Raw genomic sequence first — 17,968 nt, 5'->3', positions numbered from 1 at the left:
GCTACCATAAATAACTTTATTTTTCCATCAACTTGATCAAGTTGTGAGAGGTCTTATTTCTTACAGATTGTCTTGTAGTTTCTACCGGTACCATTTTGGAGTATATATGACTTTTTGATCACTTTTTATTATATTTATTCTTAGAGACGGGGTGACTAAAAAGGCACAATTCTGACTATGTTCACTGTGCGCTGTAAATGATGTGTTACTTTGATAGGACTCAGCAATGCCAAATATGTTTTGGGTTTTTTCTATTGAGATTTTATTAAAAAATGGTTTTTTTATTACCATTTTTTTTTACATAATTTTTTTAACTGACTCCTACATTTCTTTAAGTTCCCATAAGGTGCAAGAACTTGTGATGGTTTAATCGCAGCTGCAGTATGATGCAATACCATGACATTAGATTGTACTGAGATCTGAAACACCCATATTGTATGGAGCGGGATTGTCTCCCGATCCCCCTCCATACAAACCTCAAATCTCCATTACGTACCTGTAAATCATGGAGTGTTAAGGGGTTAAAGTAAACTGTGGTCACTAAGCGTGAATGACAGTTTAATCAAGGGACCTATCAATGCAACTAAAGCCACTTTCCCGATTTTCTCGCGAAGCGATAATGCTACGAATCGCATGTATATGAAGCCCATGCTTTTCAATTGTTTTTTTCACATGAGTGATGTTTTGTAGGCTGCTACATTGTGAGAGAAAGAAAAAATCGTGGCATGCTCTATACAGCCGCAATTTGTGATGTTTGTAGCCCATGTTTTCCCATGGAGCCTTCCTTTGTGTTGCATCTAGAGATGAGCAAACGTACTCGGTAAGGGCGATTTCGCAATCGAGCACTACTTCACTACTCGGGTGAAAAGTACTCGGGTGCGCCGGGGGGCAGGGGGGGGGGGCGCGGTGGAGCGGGGGGTAGCAGCGGGGAACAGGGGGGAGCCCTCTCTCTCTCCCTCTCCCCCCAACTCCCCTCTGCAACCCCCCGCTCAACCCCGGCGCACCCGAGTAGTGAAGTACTCGAAAATCGCGGTGCTCGATTGCGAAATCGCCCTTACCGAGTACGTTCGCTCATCTCTAGTTGCATCACATGAAAATATGGTTTTCGTGTGGTTTGATGCATCTTTTACAGTAGGAAGTCCTGTTGTTTTCCCTAAAATAAGCCCTAACTACAATAAAAAAAAAAAACACAATACATTACCTAACAGGCGCTGTCCGCTCCACTGCAAGTTTCCTTCTGAAGCTGCGGCTCACTTTCTGTAGTTTTCACCCAGCACTTCCTGGTTTGAAATTTCAAAATCCCGCTTCCAGGAAGCGCTGGCTCTGATTTGTTCTCGAGCGCTGCAGCTCAGCCAATCACTGCAGCGCTCAATAAACCAATCACAGTCATCGCATTGAATGGCTGGCTGTAAACTACAGACAAGGGTGCCAGAGATTCAGAAGGAGACGTGCAGTGGAGCGGACAGCGCCTGTTAGGTGATGCAGTGTGTCTTTTTTTTTTAATATAGCTAGGGCTTATTTACGTCATAGGGCTTATATTTCAAGCCCCCCGAAAATCCCGGTCAAAAGAGCGCTACAAAGTCATGTGGCTTTGTAGCAACACAAAATTACGATATCGCAGCGAAAAAATGCTGAGATATCGCGCAAAAACACAGCTGCGATATTGCTGCGATTTTCTCATGGCGATATCGCTGACATTCGCTCAATCAAGTAAGCAACCAAACCCCTTTAATAGCCTGCCCTCGGCCCCTGGGACTTGTTCTCTGGTTACCCTGTGGGTGGGAGATGGTAGTGCCACCGTGACAAGGCCTTACTCCAATCCCCGCCGTCTCCTAGGCCGAGACCTGCTCCTCGTGCGCTGCACATGCAGCGATTCAGGAAATCAACACTCATCGGTATGACTGTGTGTGAAACTAGCTCTACTTTTAGACAGTACAAGTAAATATGAACATTTTGAGAGTAAACCAATAGAACAACAGGGGGCGCTATAACAAGGATGTAACAGTAATCTCTACACAATGAAGCATTTATTTTAAATGAATCAGATTGAAAAGGGGGGTAGAAACAGGCTGAACTGGATGGAGATTGTCTCCCTTCAGCCTAACATACTGTTACTATGAAAACGTGTCACGTTTGGATTATCTACCAGAGTATATTAATAGGTGATCATTGGACAGCACTTCTGAGAAAACCAAGTTTATGACATCCCGTTGTTACACCTTGAGCTGTAAAATATGCCTTTGGTGTCCTGCACTGAACCATGTAACACTTCTGGCACCGAGAGAGTTTCATCCGCAGTATGAGCGGTATGATTTAAGGCCCGTGATAAAAGTGAGTCAATACAGTCGGATGCAAAGTGTAGAGTAATGATTAACATCCGAGTCCCTTCTCATTCGTGAATGTGTAAACTGTCACTATAGGAAATGCAACCATATTGCTTGCCGGAAATGGACAGAATGAACATAATGACCATCATTTTGTAAGACGTAAATCAATATTGACAAGGGACAACTAATATGGTTGCACTTCCTGTTGTGAGTTTAGCAAAAATGGCCTCGACCAGAAAAATGTAAATATCTCTATAAGTAAAACAGAGTTGCCAAGCTATTTCTGATCTCTAATATGATGGGCTCTTTTAGAATACGGAGATGTGGGGACCAAAATAATAATTTATTCAGTTGAGGATAGATTGGATGGACTGTTTGCACCAACAAGGCAAAGAAATAGTAAGACTAAATCTAACTGCCTACCAGCTACCGGTACGTCTTTCTAAAGGTGCGTGTTAAACACGAAGATGATCGCTCAAAAGATAGCTTTTGTGCGATAATTTTGCATAAACTACTTATTGGTACTAATGCCTATTTGTACCAATTAGTAGCGTGTGAGCCGCAGGAAGCTGAATTTATTCAGAGGACCGCCCGCTGTTCTCTGAATAAATTCCTTTTGTTCTGCCACGGGGCTGACAGCTGAGACAATGCAATCAGCTGTTGTCAGCGCTCCCTCGGACAGAGCACAGCGTGCGGTCCGTCTTATCAGCTGTTCTGCTGAACAACGGATTTTTAGCCGCACTAAAATCCGTCGTTCGGCAAAAAACTGAAAGATGGGCACATTTACCCGCAATGATTATCGCTCAAAAGATGGCTTTTGAGTGAATTTTGAGCAAAATTCGTTGTGTCTAAATGGGCCTTAACTGTAGATACTGCAATAACTTCACATTAACAATGAGTACCATTGTATGCGCAAACAAAGGTCACACCTAAAATCATGTGAAGGATAATGGTGTGGTAAAGTGGAACTGCAAAGGTAGAGTTGCTTGCCAGGAGCCCAGCACGCCAGGACTGCGACGGTAACGAGCCAGGTTGAATTCTGCATGCGGGATCCCGCAGCGGAATCTGACCCTGTCCCAGCCGGTAACACCCCTGCATACCTCTCCAGATTCTTCCTCTCTGTGCTGTGGAGTACAGAAAGCGCCGATGACGCGATTCTGCAGCGATTTTGAAATTGACATTTCGGAATCGCTGCGGGTCGGACAGCTTCCATTGACTGCAATGTAAGCTGTCCGTACAAGTCCTGCACGAAAATAGAGCATGCTGTGACTCTGTTTCCGCGAGCGGAAATTGCAAGTGATTTCCGCTCGGGTGCGTGGAAGAATTATTTTTTACATTGCATGTTATGGATGGACATTGCTGTGGAATCCGCTGGCCCCCGCCGCCCCCCTGCATGCTGTTTGGGCAAGTACACAGTTACTCGATAAGACTGCTACTCGATCGAGTAGCAGTCTTAAACGAGCATGCTCGCTCATCTCTAATTTTGACCCCTTTCGGTCACCTAAAGGATTTAAACTGTTACCATGGAAATTGTCTGGCTGAGAAATGCAACCAATTTTGCGACAAGTTGGCATGTGCGATAAAATATGGGACAATTTATGTTTGGTTGGACATTGCATTGCATATAAAGCTTGATTTTTAAGCTGCGTGAGTGATGATGGTGGTGTGCTGCTTCCAGGGAGCAGCGTGTTGTCAGTAGTATTGCTGCTCCGACGAGGAGAAAAACTTTGGTCCGATTAAGGGTTACGGCGAGCTGCTTGGAGAGGATGTTCTGAGAAGAGAGCAGAGGATATAGATAAAGCAAACGAGAACTTGATTCGGTGAGTCAAGAGAGAACCTGCTTTCCAAAGACATCACCCAGGAATTTTTCGAAAGGACAGGGAAGAAAACGCTGCTGGTCTCAGACAGTTGAGAGAGATCAAACTTTTTTCTTGTCTTACATGTGAGTGAGGCCGGCCTCGATTTATAACAGGTCCACACGCTAGTTAAGACATCAAATTAGTCACAGGCCTGTGACAGATCAGAGAAAAGGGCAGGATCAAAACTGAGATAATAGGGAGTTACCCATAACCAGCCAAAATTTGTAACAGAACGTTGGTTGCTGCTTTTAATCCAAAAATAGTTAAACAAATTTGCCTTGTGTCTTAAAGCAAGGCGTAACAAGGATATAGCTCAGCTGTACAAAGACTGTAGAAGAAGCATTGTTATAATCCTTGTCACATGGCTATTTGGTGATACCTAGGTAGTGATTGTATAGTTAGCATTCAAAATCAGTACACCCACACTGTTAGGTGATACTGCCGTTAGTATTAACTCGTCATATTAGGGCTCCTTCATATCAGCATTAGGAGATTCTGTTTTCCAGCTCCATTTAGGGAGCAGGTAAATGTCACCCCCTGGCAGAACGGTTCCATCTTTTGACAGAGCTGAACGCCCCCCCCCCCCCCCTTCATTGACTATAATGGGGTCTGTTCGATTTCTAGCCAGCAGTCCAGCACTTTGCCGGAATCTGCAGTATGAAATAATGCTGCTTGCAGCGCTCTTTCATCCAGTTTTTCAACAGAAATCAGCAATGGAGGTTCCAAAGTGACCCTTCAACACTGATGTGAACAAACCTTAATAAAGGGTTGTCTCACCGTATGTGCTTGTGTGCCCCTACCACCACTTATTACACACCTGCAAAACCAAACTTTTAGAAAGCCACGTGGATGCAAGGCATTTTCATGTGAAAACAGCCTCACAGCACTTTGGCGATGCAAGGATCCTCCGACAAGGCTGTCACATCCGCAACAGAGGATCGGGAAGTTCTCCCATTGCCAGAGCTGCTGCCAGCAGCCCCATTGATATCAATGGGGCTGCGATGCGCGATCATGCAGCCAAATAGAACATGCCGCAATTTATCTCTCACATAGCATCACATTGCGGTGCTATGCAGGTGGGTGGGGAATCACTAATGTGTATGACCCCATTCAAAAGCGTGGGGTCCATATTTGTGCGTCTCGCAACTCACAAATCATGTGTGATTTTCTCGCCCGTGTGAAGGCGGCCTAAATGTGTAGGGACCCAGTAGAGCACCTCGTACCCTTAGTGGGGTTATTTCTAGTCTCCATTAGGTGCAGAGGTAATCTGCCTAGCAACAGGGTAATCCATGAATCTGCACAGGAACCAGCCCCATTTGATTGGCTGTTGTCATGCAAATTTTTATTGGCCAGCCGGCCTGTTGTCAAATATATTGGTATTGGCTGCGGAAGGTGGGGTGATGCGGAGAAAGGAATGAGAGGAGCGCTGTAATTGGCTGGTGCGTTGCTAAGGAGACAGAGAGAGTCCACACAGGAGGGCAGAGGGGAAGTGTGCCGTTGAGAGGAGAGCGAGGTGAGATGCAGTCGCAGTTAGATAGAGGCGAGCGTTAGAGAAGTCACACTGAGGAGAAGAGCCGATGTAGTTAGAGAGCAGAGTTAGGAAGAGTCAGAAAGTTTGTAACTGCTTCTGCCTTCTCTTTTGTGGGCTGCATAGCATTTAATGTAGCAAATAGAGGAAGCAGCAGGGCTCTTTGACCCAGCAATCATGTGACCGTCGGGTGTTCCCCAGCATGTCAGAGCTACAGGGTCTTGTCAGACCCAGATCAGCTCTGCCAGTGCCTAAAAAATGGCAGTGTGATTGTTCCCTATAGGTCTGATATGACATCATGGGGGATATAGAGGTTATTAAAAAAATGGTTACAAAAATGACAGAATAAAATTATATTATTAAAAAAAAACATTGCCGACGCGAACCAAAACCGTCGCCATGTGTGCCCTGTAGTCCACGAGTATACTAACGACATATCAAAACATCCAAAATAAAATGGGCAACCGATTCCTGTATTTTACTTAAGCATAAGGCCTAATTCCCATGGGCAGATTTCCGCCACGTATGGTTCTATGGAACCTAATAGCGCAATGCTCACAGTGCGGAATTCCACCGTGGAATTCCACACCGTGAAAGCACCCGTAGTCACCCGTGGCATGTTCTATTTGCCGCAGGCGTACACGCGGACAGCTTCCATTGCAGTCAATGGAAGCCGTCTGTCACGCTATCTTCCACTGTAGCACAGCGGAAGATAGTGTGAAAATGCTTCCCCGCATCATATGACGCGGCCGGCGCGTCATGTGACGCTGTGGGTGTGTCATATGACACTGACGGCGCCGCACATGACACTACCGGCACGCCGCATGACACTGCCGGCGCGCCACATGACACTGCCGGCGCGTCATGCACTGTACTGCGCATACACGTGGCAAAGGATGCGGGACGTCGCCAGCGAATCCGGAGGTGAGTATGGGGTCTCTGATGGGGGGGAAGGGGGCGCTTTGATGGACTCCGCAGCGGAATTCTGCTTACAGAGCCCGTCATGGCCGTGGGTACTAGGCCTAAATATACTAATGTTAAAAATAAACGGTAAATTTTTAAAAAAAATATATATTTCTTTTAGCTTTTTAGTCGGAATTAAAAAAAAACAAAAACAGGGGCCTTAAAACCATCGCATGGGTAGAATTCTCCTTTAAAAATGTTTGGTCCTTTAGGACGGAAACATCCTGATCCTTAAGAAGTTATTCAAAAGTTATTTTCTGATTATAGATTTTTTTCCCCTTGTAAATGACTATGGGGTTAGTCCATCTTATCTGAGCTGTAGGGATAAGGCTTTACAGCAGCCTCATGGGCCATTGCCACAATAGACAGGTGGGGACTCATTGACTTCTAAGGTAGACTGTTCTAGAAATGTTCTGTGACCTATGCAAATGTCATTGTGCAGGATAGGGGGAGGAGGTGAGCTGTCACCATCACTTTTTCTGAGTAGTAGGTCATGCTGCTAAACTTCTTCCCACTTCCCTTCTCCGGCTGCTGTCATTGGTTCCCATAGGAGTCTATGGGAGCTGCCGACGTATTCCGGCCAGGAAGATAGTTTCAGGACTATCTTTCCTGCCCGGCGTTATATTGGCTGGCCTGGAATACATCTGTGTGATCTGATGCACTGGAATCCAATGCATCAGATGGTAGCGTATATAGGACGGCCGTGAAAATGGCGGCTGATATACGCTCGTGTAAATAAGCCCTTTCTGTGTATCATTTTCTGGTTTAGGTACGTTAGTGACCAGTAAACCTGAAATTCAAGTTCCCTTGTACATGATAGTTGTCAAGGACGTCTGCAAGTATACACAGTGTCAGGAATTCAGTTTCTGTGGTCAGTTTTTACATTTTTAGAAGATAAAAGAGTCCTAATAGGCTCATGTGCCTCAGGGAGTTGTAGTTCAAGACCAGTTCATTGGCAGTGGTGAATCCATAGCACATGTTCACATAGGAATGAAACTGAAAGGGAGGAGACACAGATTAGAGATCAGAAAAAACTTTCTGACAGTGAGGGTGATCAATGAGTGGAACAGGTTACCACGGGAGGTGGCGAGTTCTCCTTCAACGGAAGTGTCCAAGCAAAGGCTGGACAAATATCTGACTGGGATGACTTAGTGATCCTGCACTAAGCAGGGGGTTGGAACCGATGACCCCGGGGGTCCCTTCCAACTCTACCATTCTATGATTCTGCAAAATACGCTGTTAATAGAACCCATTGATTTCAATCGGTTTGGTCACGTGCATTTTTTGCGCCCCCATTTCAATTGTGCAAAACAAAAAAAAAACCACAGCATGCCTTCTTGTGGTGCGTATTAAGCACTAGTTAGCCCATATTTAACCTAAATGGCTATTGAAATTAAAGGGAGCATGCTTGCTTGGTTTTTTTCGAGCGCAAATATACAGTAAAATACATAGAAACGCTTGCAAAAAGCAACACCCATCGCGCAGATACACAGTGCAAATGCGCACATAAATAGACTTCAAAAAAATAGATAAATCGCAGAAAGTGGCCATCTACTTACTGATACAAGAGCACATCCGAAAAATACAGAGAGCCAAACCGCTATATGAAGAGATACTGCACATGTGCAGGGTACTGATGAACAACCACTCACACAGGGTGTCAGACCACATGGTACGTGTAGTGCACCGTGCAGGCTTACATCCTATTAATGACACCATATTTCAGTCCAGCAGGCTGCTCTACACATCATAGACTACACCGACACTGGCACCCTCAACAGGTGCAAGATACTGATGAACAACCACTCGCTCATCTTCCTGATATTGAGGGGGGTGCCTGCTCAGTACTATTCTTGCCTCAAAATGGGGTATATACAGGGTGTCGGGCCACTAACATTAAACTTAATTGGCCGCAACACGAGAAACATCCCCATGCCTCCATGCAGATCTTAAAGGAGATGTCCCGCGCCGAAACGGGTTTTTTTTTTTTTTAAACCCCCCCCCCCCCCCCCCGGCGCGAGACAACCCCGATGCAGGGGTTAAAAAAACCACCCGCACAGCGCTTACCTGAATCCCGGCGGTCCGGCGTCTTCATACTCACCTGCTGAAGATGGCCGCCGGGATCCTCTGTCTTCATGGACCGCAGGGCTTCTGTGCGGTCCATTGCCGATTCCAGCCTCCTGATTGGCTGGAATCGGCACGTGACGGGGCGGAGCTACACGGAGCTACACGGAGCCCCATAGAGAAGAGGAGAAGACCCGGACTGCGCAAGCGCGGCTAATTTGGCCATCGGAGGGCGAAAATTAGTCGGCACCATGGAGACGAGGACGCCAGCAACGGAGCAGGTAAGTATAAAACTTTTTATAACTTCTGTATGGCTCATAATTAATGCACAATGTACATTACAAAGTGCATTATTATGGCCATGCAGAAGTGTATAGACCCACTTGCTGCCTCGGGACAACCCCTTTAAGGCGGAATTGAAAATGGCTTAATTCTGTTGGCAATTCCGCCTCAAAATCCCCATTTTGCCCTGTGGGTTTTAGAGCATATTTCCACAGCCAGCTGTGTGTTGTGTCAAATTCTGTCCCGTGTGAAAGGCCCTAAAGGGTTATTACACACAGGCGAAATAAGCCTGCAAGACGCACCAAGAGATGGGAAAAATTCTACACTAAAATCTCCAATTACATGAAAAATGGCCTAAATCTGCCTGCAATTGTGCATCAAAATCCACAAGTAGATTTTGGTACAGAATTCTGAAGCTCCGCAATGTGCGGTGCATCCTGGCAGAATAATTCAACCTGTTTGGAAGGTCCTTAGGGTACGTTTATGCGCATCTCCCATAGACGTCTATGGGGAATAGAGCAGGTGCACTCTAAAAAAATGATTAATGGCAACGGACCCATAGCCATCAATGGGTTCTACTCTGCGTATTACAACACACGCAAGTATATCCGCGTGCTACCGCCCTAAAATAAAGTATACTGCGTAATTTTTTGCGCAAACAAAATGTGCACACAAAATACACTTAAGTAAAGAAGCCATGAAAATCAATCAGTTCGATTCAATGCGTACTGCGTGGGCTAATGTGCTCCTGTAAATCCGGCCATAGGGCTTATTCAAACGAGCGTATTTCAGCCCCGTTTTCACGGCCGGCCGATATACGCTACCATCTGATGCATTGGATTCCAATGCATCAGATCACACTGGCGTATTACCGCGGCGTTATAGTGCCAGGCACTTTTATGTCGGGCAGCAAAGACAGTCCTGGAATGCTTAAATACATGGGAGCTAATGACAGCGGCCAGAGAAGGGAGGTGGGAGGGAGTTTAGCAGAGTGATTGCTAAACTCCTTCCCCCTTCTCTCCTCACTTCTGGCTGTTTGCAATGAGAGGGGGTGGGACGGGGTGAAGCTTAGCTCCTCCACCTCCCATTGCTGGCTGCAGACAAGGGGCGGGTGCTTAGCTCCACCCCCATCCCGCCCACTCAAACAGCCGGAGGGAAGGAGAGAGGAGGTAAGCCAATGAGGGGGAGGGAAGGGGAGGCAACAGCATAGCGGCCTCGGCGTATATACGTCGGGCCCTTGCCGTCTGAATGGGTGTACAAATGTTAGATTTGTGCGCCCGTTTATGCGTTTTTACGGCGTGGGAAAAAGAACTCAAAGTATGATCACAGAGAGCTGAGAAAATACTCATCTCTCCTACATCCACGTCTGCACTTTGGCACAAAAACAGCAACAAAAAAAAAAACCTGCGTGTGAAACTGAGTTTTTGTTTCTCTAGAAAGTCTTTCTTGAGGAAACAGAAAACACCTTCGGAAAGACACGTAAAACCTGCGATTCCGGTTTCTGTGCACTAGTGATGCAGTTGTCAGCCACATTCCGGCCGCCCGGGAGAACCTGATTGTAGAGTCATATCCATAGCTGGAGGTGAGCGGATACAAGTTCCCCAGTAGTAAATGATTAGCACCAACACACTTCGTTAATAACTACGACGATACTCAGAGGCTGCGAGTTCCATCATTGTGTAGTGGATACAAATGGTGTCTCATTAAATCTCTCTCCTTCACTCCTCTAATGTGTCTTGGCAACCTTCCCCATCTAGAGGGACCCGAGGCGGCAGTGGATGAAGTATGCTCAGAGGTGAAGGAGTATTATAAGGAAGGGCCGGAGCTACCTCCTCCCTGTGCTACCACACCCTTCCCCTGGAGTAGCCTGGCAGACTGGTTGACTACCTGCCGCTGATCACTTTACTTTCTGTATGACTGCTGTGTAGTTTTCTTCAATGGCTCAGCCCAAGTTCACTCACTGTAATGGGACACACAAACCGCACCGAAACCATCTAAATGGAATCACCAAGAAGAATGGATTCGCTAAAACGTTACAGGTAAGTGATAAGAATTAGGGTTTTAACCCTATAATGTACTATCTTGCAAACTTTTTAATTGACACTTAACATGTTACATACAAAGTTGTATCAAACTTTCAACTGACACTCAGAGTAGTTCCACAATTTCGCTGTGAGAAAATCGCGGCAAAATTGCGTCTTTGTTCCTGCGATTTTCGAGCGGCAGCTATATATATATATATATATATATATATATATATATAATTTTTTTTTTTTTTTTTTCAAAGAATAATCTTGCATCTCATCGCTGCTGCCCATGATAAAATTGCGTGATTTTTTTGGATTGTGCAAATCAGTAGAACTTTCTAATGTTAAGGGCTTATTCACACGGGCGTATTTTTCATCAGTATTTTGTGAGCCAAAACCAGAAGTGGGACGTATAGAGAGAAAGTATAATGGAAAGATTTGTATTTCTTCCTTATTTTGGACCCGATCCTGGCTTGGTCTTACAAAATACTGATGAAAAACACTCCTTTGTGAATAAGCCCTAAAATCACATCGCAACACAAGTTTGTGTGTTGAATGTGATAAAAAGGAAACTCCATAGGGAAACATGGCAGATTAAAAAAAAAAAACTGCACATCGCAGAAAGATAGGGCATGCCATAATTTTTTAGTTTTTGCCCTATCGCATCAGTGAAAACAACGCTAATGGGAAGGAATCCATTGAAAATCATTGGTTTCATTAATCTGCTTCTTTACTGACTCTCACATTGTGCAAAAGTCGCGCAATTTTTATTGATTCACACGAGGATAAACATTTTTGCGGAATGTTTCTTACATTTCTGCATGCGTTTTAGTGTATTTTCCTGTACTACTTGTGTGTGCAAGTCGTGCGCATTTGCACACAAAAAAAGAAAAAAAATGCACCGATGCTCTCCGCCATAGAAACGACAAATTAGTTAAATGAATTTAGGATGTGTTCTTTCTCTGCGCAAGATAAGAGTCTTCTGCATATTTTTTGTGTGACCGGATAGCAGAAGCCAAATATGATGTGAACTGACCCATTAAAATCAATAGGTTCCGTTTTCTGTGTATTACAGGTGCAAATTTCAATGCAGCAATGCATTTGTGTGAATCCAGTCTAAGGCTGGATTCACACGAACGTATATCGGCTCGGTTTTCACGCCGAGTCGATATACGTCGTCCTCATCTGCAGGGGGGGGGGATGGAAGAGCCAGGAGCAGGAACTGAGCTCCCGCCTCCTCTCCGCCTCCTCTCCGCCCCCTCTCCGCCCCTCTGTACTATTTGCAATGAGGAGAGGCGGGGCAAATTCGTGGCACTTAGCCCCGCCCCCATCCCGCCTCTCCCCATTGCAAATAGTGCAGAGGGGCAGAGAGAAGGCAGAGAGGGGGCGGGAGCTCAGTTCCTGCTCCTGGCTCTTCCACCCCACCCCCCCTGCAGATGAGGACAACGTATATACGTTCGTGTGAATGCACCCTTAAATAAATAATAGAAACCATTGATTTCAATAAGTTCGTTCACATGTATTTTTATTGCGCGAAATTTGATTGTGCCGAAAAATGAACAGTATGATCTATTTTTTGCTGTGCATTTGCATAGAGAGGGAACTCATTAAACTAATTGGCCATTTCAACGGCTGAGAGCATCAGTGCGAGTTTTTTTTCCATGCGTTATTGCAATCGACTTGCGCGGGTAAAAAGTGCAGTAAAAAACGCTGCTGGACACACAGATATGTGTGAATCCGGCCTAAGACTGCCTGTCCACGGCGATCATCCGCAGGCGATAAATCGTCCACGGATCGCGCTCAGTAAAGCTTTCCATAGGATTACTATGGAAAGCTCAGCGCCGCCGTCCACGAGCGGAGAATCATAGCAATTCTCCGCTCGTGTGATTTAAATTGCAGCATACTGTAATTGCCGTGATTCTTTGCGGTGATTCTTCATCTTGGAGACCTGTCGGTGCTCCCCGCTCCTCCCCCGCAGTGGAATATTGCTAGCGATATTCCGCCTCTGCCGCGGACAGGGGGCTTTAAAGGAGTTTTACTTCAATCACAAGTTTAACTTTCTCCACAGGATAGGATGGGGATCTCACTGGAGATGAGCGAGCACCAAAATGCTCGGGTGTTCGTTACTCGGGACGAAAATTTCGCGATGCTCGAGGGTTCGTTTCGAATAACGAACCCCATTGAAGTCAATGGGCGACCCGAGCATTTTTGTATATCGCCGATGCTCGCTAAGGTTTCCATTTGTGAAAATCTGGGCAATTCAAGAAAGTGATGGGAACGACACAGTAACGGATAGGGCAGGCGAGGGGCTACATGTTGGGCTGCATCTCAAGTTCCCAGGTCCCACTATTAAGCCACAATAGCGGCAAGAGTGGGCTCCCCCCCCTCCCCCCCCCCCCCCCGCCAACAATTTTTACTTCTGAAAAGCCCTCATTAGCAATGCATACCTTAGCTAAGCAACACACTACCTCCAACAAAGCACAATCACTGCCTGCATGACACTCCGCTGCCACTTCTCCTGGGTTACATGCTGCCCAACCCCCCCCCCCCCCCCCCGCACGACCCAGTGTCCACAGCACACACCAAAGTGTCCCTGCGCAGCCTTCAGCTGCCCTCATGCCACACCACCCTCATGTCTATTTATAAGTGCGTCTGCCATGAGGAGGAACCGCAGGCACACACTGCAGAGGGTTGGCACGGCTAGGCAGCGACCCTCTTTAAAAGAGGCGGGGCGATAGCCCACAATGCTGTACAGAAGGAATGAGAAATCCAATCCTGTGCCACCTCCATCAGGAGCTGCACACATGGGCATAGCAATGGGGAACCTATGTGCCACACACTATTCATTCTGTCAAGGTGTCTGCATGCCCCAGTCAGACCGTGGTTTTTTATAAATAGTCACAGGCAGGTACAACTCCGCAATGGGAATTCCGTGTGCACCCACAGCATGGGTGGCTCCCTGGAACCCACTGGCGGTACATAAATATATCCCATTGCATTGCCCATCACAGCTGAGGTAATGTCATGTTTAATGCAGGTGGGCTTCGGCCCACACTGCATGCCCCAGTCAGACTGGGGTTCTTTAGAAGTGGACACATGCAGTTACAACTCCGTGTGGACCGACAGCATGGGTGGGTGCCAGGAAGCCACCAGCGGTACATAAATATATCCCATTGCATTGCCCTGCACAGCTGAGGTAATGTCAGATAAAATACAGGTGGGCTTCGGCCCACACTGCATGCCCCAGTCAGACCGGGGTTTTTAATACATAGACACAGGCAGGTACAACTCCCTAATGTGAGGTCCGTGTGGACCAAAAGCATGGGTGGCTCCCTGGAACCCACTGGCGGTACAAAAATATATCCCATTGCAGTGCCCTGGACAGCAGAGCTAACGTCAGATTAAATACAGGTGGGCTTCGGCCCAAACTGCATGCCCCAGTCAGGCTCAAGATTTTTATAAGTATACACAGGCATGTACATCTCCCTAATGGGAAGTCCATGTGGACCGACAGCATGGGTGGGTCCCTGGAACCCACCAGCGGTACATAAATATATCCCATTGCAGTGCCCAGCACAGCTGATGTAACGTCAGCTTTAATGCAGGTGGGCAAAAAATTAATTGGATTACACTGTAGGCGAGGGCCCCAAAAAATTGGTGTACCAACAGTACTAATGTACCTCAGAAAAATTGCCCATGCCCAACCAAGAGGGCAGGTGAAACCCATTAATCGCTTTGGTTAATGTGGCTTAATTTGTAACTAGGCCTGGAGGCAGCCCAATTAAAATAAAAATTGGTTCAGGTGCAAGTTTCAACGCTTTAATGAGCATTGAAACGTATAAAAATTGTTTACAAAAATTATATGACTGAGCCTTGTGGGCCTAAGAAAAATTGCCCGTTCGGCGTGATTACGTCAGGTTTCAGGAGGAGGAGCAGGAGGAGGAGGATGAATAGAATACACAGATTGATGAAGCTAAAAGGTCCCCATTTTTGATGGTGATAGAGAACGATGCTTCCATCCGCGGGTGCAGCCTACGTATTGTTTAGGTATCGCTGTTGTCCGCTGGTGGAGAAGAGAAGTCTGGGGAAATCCAGGCTTTGTTCATCTTGATGAGTGTAAGCCTGTCGGCACTGTCGGTTGATAGGCGGGTACGCTTATCCGTGATGATTCCCCCAGCCGCACTAAACACCCTCTCTGACAAGACGCTAGCCGCAGGACAAGCAAGTACCTCCAGGGCATACAGCGCAAGTTCAGGCCACGTGTCCAGCTTCGACACCCAGTAGTTGTAGGGGGCAGAGGCATCACCGAGGACGGTCGTGTGATCGGCTACGTACTCCCTCACCATCCTTTTACAGTGCTCCCGCCGACTCAGCCTTGACTGGGGAGCGGTGACACAGTCTTGCTGGGGAGCCATAACGCTGTCAAGGGCCTTGGAGAGTGTTCCCCTTCCTGCGCTGTACATTCTGCCTGATCTCTGCGCCTCCCCTGCTACCTGGCCCTCGGAACTGCGCCTTCTGCCACTAGCGCTGTCGGATGGGAATGTTACCATCAGTTTGTCCGCCAAATTCCTGTGGTATAGTATCACTCTCGAACCCCTTTCCTCTTCGGGTATGAGAGTGGAAAGGTTCTCCCTATACCGTGGGTCGAGCAGTGTGTACACCCAGTAATCCGTAGTGGCCAAAATGCGTGTAACGCAAGGGTCACGAGAAAGGCATCCTAACATGAAGTCAGCCATGTGTGCCAGGGTACCTGTACGCAACACATGGCTGTCCTCCTCCTCCTCCGCCTCCTCAGGCCATACACGCTGAAAGGATGACAGGCAAGCAGCATGGGTACACTCAGCAGTGGGCCAAGCTGTCTCTTCCCCCTCTTCCTCCTCCTCCTCCTCCTCAACGCGCTGAGATATAGACATGAGGGTGCTCTGACTATCCAGCGACATACTGTCTTCACCCGCCTCCGTTTCCGAGCGCAAAGCGTCTGCCTTTATGCTTTGCAGAGAACTTCTCAAGAGGCATAGCAGAGGAATGGTGACGCTAATGATTGCAGCATCCCCGCTCACCATCTGGGTAGACTCCTCAAAGTTTTCAAGGACCTGGCAGATGTCTGCCAACCAGGCCCACTCTTCTGTAAAGAATTGAGGAGGCTGACTCCCACTATGCCGCCCATGTTGGAGTTGGTATTCCACTATAGCTCTACGCTGTTCATAGAGTCTGGCCAACATGTGGAGCGTAGAGTTCCACCGTGTGGGCACGTCGCACAGCAGTCGGTGCACTGGCAGATTAAACCGATGTTGCAGGGTGGCAGCTTCCGTGTTGGACTTGCGTAAATGTGTGCTGAGCCGGCGCACCTTTCCGAGCAGGTCTGACAAGTGTGGGTAGCTTTTCAGAAAGCGCTGAACCACCAAATTAAAGACATGGGCCAGGCATGGCACGTGCGTGAGGCTGCCGAGCTGCAGAGCCGCCACCAGGTTACGGCCGTTGTCACACACGACCATGCCCGGTTGGAGGCTCAGCGGCGTAAGCCAGCAGTCGGTCTGCTCTGTTAGACCCTGCAGCAGTTCGTGGGCCGTGTGTCTCTTCTCTCCTAAGCTGAGTAGTTTCAGCACGGCCTGCTGATGCTTGCCCACCGCTGTGCTGCCACGCCGCGCGACACCGACTGCTGGCGACGTGCTGCTGCTGACACATCTTGATTGCAAGACAGAGGTTGCATTGGAGGAGGAGGAGGAGGAGGGTGGTTTAGTGGAGAAAGCATACACCGCCGCAGATACCACCACCGAGCTGGGGCCTGCAATTCTGGGGGTGGGTAGGACGTGAGCGGTCCCAGGCTCTGACTCGGTCCCAGCCTCCACTAAATTCACCCAATGTGCCGTCAGGGAGATATAGTGGCCCTGCCCGCCTGTGCTTGTCCACGTGTCCGTTGTTAAGTGGACCTTGCCAGTAACCGCGTTGGTGAGGGCGCGTACAATGTTGCGGGAGACGTGGTCGTGCAGGGCTGGGACGGCACATCGGGAAAAGTAGTGGCGACTGGGAACCGAGTAGCGCGCGGCCGCCGCCGCCATCATGCTTTTGAAAGCCTCCGTTTCCACAAGCCTATACAGCAGCATCTCTAGGCTGATCAATTTGGCTATGTGCACGTTTAACGCTTGAGCGTGCGGGTGCGTGGCGGCGTACTTGCGCTTGCGCTCAAACTCTTGCGCTAGCGACGACTGGACGGTGCACTGAGAGACATTGGTGGATGGGGCCGAGGACAGCGGAGGTGAGGGTGTGGGTGCAGGCCAGGAGACGGTAGTGCCTGTGTCCTGGGACGGGGGTTGGATCTCAGTGGCAGGTTGGGGCACAGGGGGAGAGGCAGTGGTGCAAACCGGAGGCGGTGAACGGCCTTCGTCCACCGTGTGGGGTGCTTGGCCATCATATGCCTGCGCATGCTGGTGGTATTACGAGTAGAGCAGAAACAGAACGCTGTAATTAAATGTGCCGCTTATTGGCCTGTGGTTGGAGGCTGACTTCGCTTACAGAACGCACAGCAGAGCCAGGAAAGAATTTTGCGCAAGCCTGCTGTAACACTTAGCTGGCTGCGTATTAATTAGGACTACTTCCCCCAGCAGAGACGCAGTACACTCAGGACGGTCACAAGCAGCCCAAATAGAATGTTTTTTCCAAAAATTTTTGGGAAAAGCCCACTGCCTATATAGACAGTATATCTCTTTCACTGTCCCTGCCTCAGCACTACTGGCCCTGGACTATGTAAAATTACTGCAGACTGTTTCCCTCTGGACAGAATGACAGCGGTGATGTGACGGGCAACGCAGAGCCAGGAAAGAATTTTGCGCAAGCCTGCTGTAACACTTAGCTGGCTGCGTATTAATTAGGACTACTAGCCCCAGCAGAGACGCAGTACACTCAGGACGGTCACAGGCA

General features: G+C 47.8%; 1 protein-coding gene across 1 annotated transcript in view; it reads left to right on the top strand.

The window, feature by feature from the left end:
- Positions 1 to 10,582: 10,582 nt before the first annotated feature.
- Positions 10,583 to 17,968, top strand: part of LOC136620702 (serine palmitoyltransferase 3-like) — an 80,152-nt gene continuing 72,766 nt past the window's right edge. The window contains exon 1 of the mRNA XM_066595634.1: positions 10,583 to 11,062. Within this exon, the coding sequence (XP_066451731.1) occupies positions 10,961 to 11,062 (102 nt within the window). The 5' untranslated portion in view covers positions 10,583 to 10,960. The remainder of the gene's footprint in view (positions 11,063 to 17,968) is intronic.

Source organism: Eleutherodactylus coqui, chromosome 3 (genome assembly GCF_035609145.1).
Source record: "Eleutherodactylus coqui strain aEleCoq1 chromosome 3, aEleCoq1.hap1, whole genome shotgun sequence".
Classification (NCBI taxonomy): Eukaryota; Metazoa; Chordata; class Amphibia; order Anura; family Eleutherodactylidae; genus Eleutherodactylus; species Eleutherodactylus coqui.
The sequence above is the reverse complement of the archived record's forward strand: the minus strand, read 5'-3'. Positions and strand labels throughout refer to the sequence as shown.